General features: G+C 48.9%; 1 protein-coding gene across 5 annotated transcripts in view; it reads right to left on the bottom strand.

The window, feature by feature from the left end:
• Positions 1-9,878, bottom strand: part of Prpf40b (pre-mRNA processing factor 40 homolog B) — a 23,170-nt gene that overhangs the window by 4,260 nt on the left and 9,032 nt on the right. For 4 of the 5 annotated variants that reach the window (XM_008848747.2, XM_008848746.3, XM_029553895.1 and 1 more), the window contains 15 exons: positions 9,690-9,755; positions 9,009-9,036; positions 8,756-8,781; positions 8,525-8,635; positions 8,103-8,223; positions 7,988-8,012; positions 7,603-7,812; positions 7,274-7,400; positions 7,126-7,190; positions 6,525-6,689; positions 6,328-6,436; positions 5,815-5,965; positions 4,983-5,116; positions 4,317-4,431; positions 4,080-4,171 (listed from right to left, as the gene is read on the bottom strand). In XM_008848747.2, the coding sequence (XP_008846969.1) occupies positions 4,080-4,171; positions 4,317-4,431; positions 4,983-5,116; positions 5,815-5,965; positions 6,328-6,436; positions 6,525-6,689; positions 7,126-7,190; positions 7,274-7,400; positions 7,603-7,812; positions 7,988-8,012; positions 8,103-8,223; positions 8,525-8,635; positions 8,756-8,781; positions 9,009-9,036; positions 9,690-9,755 (1,545 nt within the window). The remainder of the gene's footprint in view (positions 1-4,079; positions 4,172-4,316; positions 4,432-4,982; positions 5,117-5,814; positions 5,966-6,327; positions 6,437-6,524; positions 6,690-7,125; positions 7,191-7,273; positions 7,401-7,602; positions 7,813-7,987; positions 8,013-8,102; positions 8,224-8,524; positions 8,636-8,755; positions 8,782-9,008; positions 9,037-9,689; positions 9,756-9,878) is intronic. The other variant, XM_008848749.3, reaches the window with a different exon arrangement.

Below are 9,878 nucleotides of genomic sequence, written 5' to 3'. Positions count from 1 at the left end.
CCCCAGCTGTCCTGGAACTCACTGTGTAGACCAGGCTGGCCTCGAACTCACAGAGATCCACCTGCCTCTGCCTCCCAAGTGCTGGGATTAAAGGCGTGCGCCACCACGCCCGGCACGAATACATCTTTAATTAACCATCCCCACATCCCTCAGTGATCTAGGCCCAGATCACCTGTCATCCACCTGCTCCAAGTTCAGGGCCCTGTGTTGTCTTAAAGATGCCCCGCAGTCTGTGTGGCTATGGATAGCCCCAGGAACGTCTAGGATCATCTGGCCTCCAAAGCAAGGAGCACAAATGTAAGAATAGGAAGTGGAATTGTCCAAAATAACTGCTTTCTCAGGTGGTGTAGAAAGGCAGGACTTACTAAAGAAAGGAGCCTAGCAGGCCAGTTGGCTATACCAGCCAATCAGCTAAAGGTTAACTATCCGATAAAATTAACTATCTTCACGGAATAAGTGGACACACCTACCATGCATCCTCTACACCTAAGGCTCGGAACATCACACAAGAGGGGACAGAAAGTCAGAGGGACAAGATCTGCTGCTAGCTAATGCGTTCTAGACATGATGGGGAAACTATGTCATCAAAATCTCCACAGCATGGGTAGTCTAACAAGATCTACATAATGACAAAACCAGTTGACATGCTCAGGAGGATGGGGAAATTTCAGGGGTCACACCTCAAGATAATGAGCAATCAATGGATGCTGAGGGAGGGAAAATCCGTTTTCTCCAGGGACAAGCTCCCTGAGAGGTTATCTAATTGTAAGTGGGCAGTTCTAAATATAGGTATATGGTATACATGAGCACCACTAAATGGATTCTGTGCATTTCTGTGTGTGTGTAAAACAAGATGACAAAAATTGAGGGGAAATGGGAGGCATGTGAGGAGTTGGGGGATAGAAATAGTGCAAAGATAATACTTATGTACAAAATTCTTAAAAATAGAAAATTTAAAAAATTTTAGCTATCTTAAACCGGAAAAAAAATTAGTTATCTTAGGATAGGCATTTCTAGTTTATGGGATTATCCTGTTTAAAGTATTTTATTTGCTTTATTCCTTACTGCCCAGGTTGTGTTTAAGGGTTAATCCCAAATAGAATTCTTATCTTCTGCACCTGTTATTTCTGCTTAAAATCCATATTTAACAGTGCTGCCATTCACTGCCTGTCTCTGCACTCCTCTGTCCTTTCCCTCAACCTCACAAAACAATTTGGCAATTCTACTTTAGTGATTCTATCCCACTGATTTTAATCTTTTTTTTTTTTTTTTTTTTTTTTTTTTTTGCATGTATGTGTGTGGGCATGTATGTGTTAGGGCACAAATGAGGGTCAGAGGACAACTTGGGGGACTTAGTTACTTCCTTCTACCATGTGGGTTCCTGGGATTGAATTTAGGTCAGCAGGGCTTGGTCGCAAGTGCCTTTACCCACTGAGCCATCTCACTGGCCTAACCTCTTTTTTCAGCAAAATTTTTTTGGTCCTTTTTAGACAGGGTCTCCCTGTAGCCCCAGCTGTCCTGGAACTCACTATGTAGACCAGGGTGGCCTTGAACTCACAGAGATCCGCCTGCCTCTGCCTCCCAAGGGCTGGGACTACAGGCATGTGTCACCACGCCCAGCATTTTTTTTGGTCTTTTTGAGACAGGGTCTCCCTGAGTTGCTCACACCATGCCAGGCCCAGCAAATATTTTTTATATAAAAATTTTATATAGTCTGGGCATGGTGGTATACACATTTAATCCCAGCACTTAGGCAGAGACAGGTGGATCTCTGTGAGATTGAGGCCAGCCTGATCTACATAGTGAGTTCCAGACCAGCTGGGGCTATAGGGAGACTACCTCAAGAAGCCCCCCCCAAATATCATATAGCACCTCAATGCATAAAAGAAATGAAAGCTGTTCTACTTGGAAATGGGGGAAGAAGCATAAACTCCCTCCGAACTCAACCTCAATACTTATCTCAAGGCACCATGGCATCCTCTTCTCACCTACCATCCCCCTGCCCCTCCCCAAGATTACCTCATTCCCCCACCTAGATTCTGCAGCAGCTGCCTAACTGGTCTCCCTGCTCACCCTCTTTCATCCTTGTAACCCAGTCTCTGGCATCTAGTGCTCCAACTTTTGAATCAACAAGCACTAAGTAACAGGGGGAATCTAAGGGTTGAGTTCTAAGACAACAGTTGAGTTCAAAAAGGTATCTGAAGTACTTGCTACTATCACCTTTGAGATCTTGAGGCTTCAAAGAACTATCCTGCCATGCCTCCGATACCACCTTCCCTAAGGATACAACACTCCAGACTAGGAGGTACTATCACACTACTCCAGTGGCTTTTCCAAGACACCATCAGAGCTGATCACCTTTGTCATATAAAAACCCAAGTCTTAATTTTAGCCCTTTAAAGCCCTTTACATACAGAGCTCTAGGTCTACATGGGACATGTGATTCCAGAGATACAGAGAAAGCCACAGGATAATATGATGCATCTCACTGGTAATTTAAAAAGATTAAATCTTTTTTCTTTCAAAAGAGTTTTTTTTTTTTGCGGGGGGTGGGGGGTCTTTTGAGACAGTGTCTCCCTGTAGCCCCAGCTGTCCTGGAACTCACTATGTAGACCAGGGTGGCCTTGAATTCACAGAGATCCACCTGCCTCTGCCTTCTGAGTGCTGGGATTAAAGGCATGCACCACCACGCCTGGCTCAAAAGGGTTTTTAAGGGATAGGATCTCGCTATGTAGCCCAGGCTGATCTGCAACTCACCATCTTCCTGCCTCAACCTCCCAAGCACTGGGATTACAGGCATGAACCACTGTACTGTTTATTAAATTCATATTAAACACCAAGGTGATTGTTGATTAAAATGCAACACATTCATGGTTTTGTAAGGCAACCTACCTATTTCTATATCCTTTCCAACTCAGGTGTACCTAACTGGGTGTCCTTTGGTGGAAGATGTACCATTTTTGAGACAAGGAAACTGATACTTAGAAAGATGTGACCTCCCAAGGTCACACAACTAGTAAGGGCTGTTCCTAATCACTATACTGGACTGTCTCTTCAAACACACTAGAATTAAAGAAATATACTTTATTCCCCCTTTTTGGAACATAAAGCTCTTTTCACTTGCTTACTCACATTTTTAACTTTGACAGACGTAGACAATGAGAACTAGTACAAGAAAAGTGACTGCACATGGGCTAGTAAAAAGCAGCTGACACTTGCCAGTGCTTAAAAGGCTTGTAAGGAGTAGTGAGGGAAAAAACACCTCACCCTCTTCCTCTTTCTAAGAGGGCAGTAGCATCTTAAAGAGTCCACAGAATACCTTATAGAACGAGCCCACTGCTGACAGAGCATCCAAACTGATAAGAAAAACTGAAGATCCAGATTTTATGTGAAGCCAGGCATGGTGGTATACACCTGTAATCCCAATACATGGGAAGTAGAAGGATCAGGAGTTCAAGACCAGCCAAGGATACATGAGACCCTATCTCAAAAACCAAAAGAAAACAGATTTTTATGTGAAATCTGATTTTAAAACTGGCAATGAATTCCAAATTCTTCAAACATCCTACAGGCTGGAAAGCACTTACCTGTGGGTTCTAAGTTTACAATTAGTTATTTTCTTGCTCCTGAAGCATACTGTCCTTTCCATCCTTGCCTTTGCTACTCTAGCACCCTAACATTCTAGCTCCTCCACCTACTCATTTCCAATGTTAACTCTTCTGATTTCCATCTCTGTACTAATACTTGCCCCTCTGGGTAACAATTCTCATCTATGTTTTGCGTTATGAGCTCCAAAGAACAGTCAATGTTTCTGAGACAGATCCACTATATAGTCCTGGCTGGTACTCACTGTATTGCTCAGACTGGCCTGTTTTAGTCTCCCAAATGCTGGGATTACAGACATGCACTGCCACATTTGGCTAGAAAATGTGTCTTATTTGTATCCCCAGTGCAGAATAAAGGAACTATCTGCTGAGCAAGCTACCATGCTCCTGTAAAACCTAACTTAGGGAGTCCCTGTCTAGAGAGAGTGGCTTGTACCCGGCCTGTGCTCATCCATAATCTCAGGTCCTCCTCACCTTAAGAATGTCCTTAATGATCTTCTTCTCGTCATGGAATCGTGCCTTCAACTCCTCCACATAGAACTTGAACAAGTCCAGAGGGGTGGAGCCTGCAGGGATGGAGAGATGGGGGCCTGGCGGGCGGCAGCTTCCCAAGGCCCAGGGTGGGGTCAAGGATAGGACCAGGGAGTGGGGTGCAGAGAGGCTGGCAGGGTAGGAAGCCAGACCAGACAAAGGGGAGCCTGGCTGCCTTACCCGGCTGGCCCAGCATGTTGGCAAAGCGGACATCAGTGCTGACTGCTGGGTACAGCTCCATCCAGGTGGACATGGAGTGCAGCTGTCCCGTCTCATGCAGCTCATCCAGGAAGGTCTGAACAGGGAGAGGCCAGTGATAGGAGAATGAGATAGGGAGGGAGGCATGGCCAGATACTGGGGAGGAGGAAAGGGAGTGGCAGAGGGAGAGGCAGGGGCAAGCCAGACAGGAAATCCAGGAAAAGAGGCAAAAATGAGGAGTGACAGAGGCAAAGGAAGTGAGAACTATAACAGGAGATAGTGCAACAAAAACGGAACAAGCCGGCCTGGAGGCACTAAAGCAGAAACCTGATGGCAGCACAGTCTCCTGACTTGGCTTCAGCTTCCTGTTAGGGTCCAGTTCTGTCACCCCACTACCAACACCCCATGAAGCTGGGGAAAAGCTCTGCCTGTCTAGTTCCCACCCAAGGGAAAGGCACATGGTCTCGCTGGTAGGCCCTGAGTGGTACATACTGCTAGTCTCCCTAAAGGAGCACAGTCCAGGGCAGAGAGGACACAGCATCAGTACCCCTGCAGAGAGGCCTGTGCAATTTGAATAGGGCTGGGCAGACAACAGTCTAGCCCAGAGGCAGAGCAGAGCTGAGCCCTCACCCCGCAGTAGGAAGATACCTGAAAAGCCTCCCTGTTCTTGCGTTGTTGGCGCCGCTCCCGAAGCCGGGCCTGTTCCCGCTCTTCTTCCTCCTCTCTCTCCAAAGCCCGGATGTGCTCCTCAAAGCAGATCAGCGCATCTTCCTTGTCCATGTCTATAGACAGGAAAGAGGCTCAGCAGGCACCGTGCCAGCAGGAGCCCCTCAGATGCCATGTCTCACGAATGCTACCTTTGTGGGTGCTGGGGACATCCAAGGGAACGGGGAAAGGTGAGAACAGGGCTCTATGGAAGCAGTCACTGCAATGGTTGGAGGGCGGCATTAATTTTATCTGAAAAAAACTAGCTAGTATTCAACTCTGGTAACTTCAGCTACTAGAAGCCATCACATAAACCTAGTTAGCTTGGTATCGGAGGGACCACATCTTAAGGAACTAGAAGTCAATCAGACAACTTCAGAAGGTAAATCTGTCATAACACTAAGCAATTTAAGATCATATGAGCTACAGATATCACCAGCATCTCCAGAACTTGTGGTTTCTATTCTAGAGATCGTCCTTCCAAGACATACAATGTTCAGGTAAACAGTAGACCCCAGGACTATGGGTACGACTCAACAGCAAGTTGCTTAACATGCATGAAGACCTGGGTTCAACTCTCAGCCTCACAAAAAAACCAAAAGCAAACATAGGGTAATCTGAAACATCTGGACTCCCCAAAGTCCAAAGTGAGGCAGTGACTGAATGTTAGGGAATTTTAGGACCAGTAGAAAGGAAAGGGCACAGGGGAGTGCTATGAAATAGGCTCTAGGGTCTCAGGTCAGTGAGGAACAGTAAGGGGCAGGAAGGAGCTTACTCTGCAGCTGCTGATCCTGAGCAAAGCTGGGGTTATCCATGAGGTACTGCTGGGCTTGGGACCATGTTGTTTGGAAGTTGACACTACTCATCCCATCCAGGATGCTCTTCAGGGCCTGGATGTTACGACGCCGGAGCTGCTTGGCTTGTTCCTGGGAGGACACAAGATCAAAGTGAGGTGGGCCTGGCAAAGGAGAATCTGGGGAGAGGTGGCTAGAAAACCCTAGGAGGACAAGATTTTCATGTCTGGGAAAGGATGGGGATTACAATGATAGATAATTTCTTCTAGATTACAAGTCACAGAAAACAAATGCCTTCTCTTAGATTCTTTCTTGTCCTCATACTCAGGGCTACAGGCCAGGGCAGAAATAGGGGATGTGTAAGTAGCACATCAGCTTCCAATTCAGGAGCTGGGACACTGGGCAAGTTAAAAAAGGCCAGGGTCCATAAGAACTCAAGGACAAGGAGGGTCCGGATGAGAGGAGGGCTAAGGACCCAACTCAGTGATCATTACCTTCTCCTTCTTGGCCAGGAAGAAGAGAACATCATCATAAACCTCTTTTCGATCCCTCTCAGGGACAACAGCCCAGACCTCAAGGTCCCCAAAGGTCTGTTCTGCCCGCCTGTGGAGCACATGGGCTGTGAGTAAAGAACAAAACTTCTGTTTTCAGGGTTCCTGATCCCCAGCCCAGTCAAGCCCAGTTCCCTAACCGGTAGCGAGTGGTGGAGGTCATGCGCTCATGCTGCTCCAGGAAATGCTGTAGGGTCTGCTTGGCCTCCTTGGCTCTCAGTCGGGCCTCCTCCTTCTCTTCTTTCTCCCGTTGCGCCTTGTAAGCATTGAATGCCTGCTTCTTTTCACTCAATTTGGGCAAGGCACTGGGTTGGAGAAGGTGAGGAGAGAGAAAGAGGCTATCTGAATTACCCTACACTTCCCACAAAGCAGGGTCACAGGACATGAAGATCTCTACAAGGCCAAGCTGGGGATCTATGCATGGGCTGAGCACACAAGTGTCTGGGATATGGGAAGGGGTGAGAAGTGAGAAGAGATACTGGGCCCTTTGTTCTCAAGTCACTGTCAGACCTGTCTTATTTGTGCTCCTTTTCCCTCAGTTTCAATTCAGTTCAATCCAAGCCAATATGCATTTACTAAGCCATCACTACACATTTTCCTCTTCTTGTCTTGGAGCTACTCTAGCTTTTCTTGCCCTTGCATCTCATCCCAGCCCCTTGGACCTGAGTGTTGAACTTCTCAGGGACTTCCTTGCCCAGCTGCTCTCATGAACAAGGACTAGCCACTTCTGCTTAGACCTACCTGTAACGGGGGTCAGTAACTACCATCTTCATGGCCTGCTCCCACGAAGCATTGGAAGGTACAGCCTGGAACAGAGCAGACACAGGTTTTGGGGTCTGTCTCACCTCCAGACCCTCCAGGGCTTCCCTGGGAGCCCCATCCTTAGTACCTTGTCCCTCAGCAGCTCTTTGAATGCCTGCTTTGCCTTCTCCCGGTTGCTCCAACTGAGGCCAGACCTCTCTGGTTCTGGCTTGGCTTCCTCCTCCTCCTGTTGTAGCCGATGCTGTCCAGCAGAACTGAGAGGCAGAAGGGACTCAGCCACAGGGTCCCCAATCCTTGTAGTTCCCAGTACCCTGAACTCTCATTCATTGCCTGCTTCCTTGCTCCCCAAGGGAGCTCTTCAGAGGTTATGCCAAGATAGTCACATATCCCTCCCAAGGTGCTGAAGAGAATGAAGACTGAGACTCAGAGGACACAGAGCTCGGGGACAGATCTCACCTGCTGGGGCCCTCCTCCCGCTGCTGCAGAAACCCCTGCTCCCGGGGCTGGGTGGCCTCCAACATATCGCAATCTTCACTTCGACCTCGTTCAGGTTCCAGGAGGCCTGTGGGCACTGGGGTGGGACCAGGAGGTACAGGAGGGGGGTCAGGCTGTGGTTGAGGTGGTTGTGGCTGTAGTGTCTGAGGCTGCTGAGTCTGCTGCTGTTTCCTGTAGGCAAGCCAGAAAGGTAGTGTTGCAGTAAAGCAAGTGGGGGTGGGCCAGAGCAGCTGATCTACAGAGACAAAAAGTGAGACTCCTCCTCCCACAGAGTAAGGATAATAGAGTCCACTTCCCTTACCCCAGATGCCCTAAGTAAGGAGGGATAGGTGGACAAGTCACTTACCCTGTAGACTCTTGTTTGACTAAAGCTGCAATGAGAAAAGACAACAGTTACAGGGTAGCAAAGGACCCCCAAGCAGCTTTGCCCAGGCTTCTCCCTCTACTCTTGGACCCCTCACCCTCCAGGTCATCCAGGTCCTTGGGCCGGGTCCAACGGGACTCCTGACTCTGGTTGTTGTAGTAGTAAGGCTTTCCTGTGTCTGATTTATACTCTTTCCAGGGACACTGAGACAGTAGCAGCTGCAAGAGGATGGGTCAGAGGACATCAATAGGCTGAGGAGCTCTCCAGCCACAGTCAGGGGAGCCAAAGGGACCCAGTGAGTAGAGGACACAGTTGTCTTTAGTTACACCTGGCCTAACTTGAATGGGGGAAGGTGGACTTCCTAAGATCCTAGGGAGGTAAATCCAAGCAGTATGGAAGTGATCAGGGATCTTGGGGTCAGAGGAACCATAATGAGTATAGTTAGAGACTCAAGGGAGGCCAAGGACTTAGAAGGGTCAGAGCAGCTGAAAGGAAGAGCCAGAAAGCCCCACTCATGACCTCCGCCTTGGACTTGAGCACGCTGGGCTTCTCCCACACGGACTGCTTGTCGTCAGCATTGTAGTAGTAGATGCGCCCATCAGGGGCCACATGCTCACTCCATAGGGCCCTCTGGGGGGGGGGTTGCACAGAATGGTGGTCAAGGCCCCTTTCCAAAACCTCTCCTCACCCCAAAAATTTAACCAGCAGCCTCCCACTTTTTACCCAAAGACCTAAGCTGGAAGCACTCACCGGAGGGCCTGTACCAGTCACAGCAGCTAGAAAAGAAGCCAAAGGAGACCTGCTAAGCCCTTGTTCCGGTCTCCATCTTACCCCACCTAGTCCTCCCTTCTTCCATTCCCCATAAGTATCCCCCTGGTCCCATCAACATCCCAGAATCCCTGGCATCCCAACAGGCATGATCCAGGGGCTCCAGTCCATGGTCCCCTCTCCCCTGTGCCCCCCAACCTCCGAGCCTGGGGGGGCAGACCCCCAGAAGACTCACAGCTGGCGGTGTCCGCACCCGGAGCCGTCTGCCGAAGAAAGAGGAGGGGGAAGGGTCGGGGCCAAGCCCAGTGGCCCCCAGGACCCAGGCCATGGGGGATGGAGAAGCAGGCCAGGCCAGGATCCGTGTGTCCTGTCCCTAGGGATCTTGCCCTCTAACAATCCCATTCTCCCCAACCCCCACCAGGGCTGTGGCTTTCAGATCCAGAGGGGAGTTGCACAGCAGCTCCTTTCTTCTTTTTCCCCAAGTGAGAGTCTTGTTGTCAACCCCTGAGGCTTATCTCTTTAGTTAGATGTCCAAATTCTACATCTCACTCAGACTCCACTACACTAAACAACAGCATAAGAAGGTATACCAAGGTACCATTGCCTCTTCCAGAGGCAAAGATGATACGATGTGAAGAAACCTTATAGCATGTCCTTATGCTCTGGAATGAGTGTGTTCTTTAAAGGTGCCTGCGCACAGCATGGGAAGTAACAAGAGAGAATGTGTTGCCTTTGGGAACGAATAGAAAGCTAGAATCGCTGAATACACGGCTGGTGAGGGTTTGAAGACGAGGAGTGCTATCAGAGACGAGGGTAGACGCAATGGGGAAAGAACAGAGTCCATGTCCTTGCACTCCAAGTCAGACTCACAGGACTGCAAGGCAGACCCTGCTTCCTGTCAGCCCTTAGCACTTACCGCTGCGGTGACAGGCACTGCTGGCATCAGCATTCCTGGCATCATTGGAGGTACCATTCCTGGTATCTATGGATTTAAAAAAAAAAAAAAAAAAAAGCCACCAGGGGGGGGCTAGGCGGGATTTTTTTGAGTTGGGGTTCCCTGAGAAATTTTTTTTGGGCTCTGACCCTTAACTGGGGCCCTCTCTCA

The sequence above is a fragment of the Nannospalax galili genome, unplaced genomic scaffold (assembly GCF_000622305.1).
Source record: "Nannospalax galili isolate Female #2095 unplaced genomic scaffold, S.galili_v1.0 scaffold1224, whole genome shotgun sequence".
Classification (NCBI taxonomy): domain Eukaryota; kingdom Metazoa; phylum Chordata; class Mammalia; order Rodentia; family Spalacidae; genus Nannospalax; species Nannospalax galili.
The sequence above is the reverse complement of the archived record's forward strand: the minus strand, read 5'-3'. Positions and strand labels throughout refer to the sequence as shown.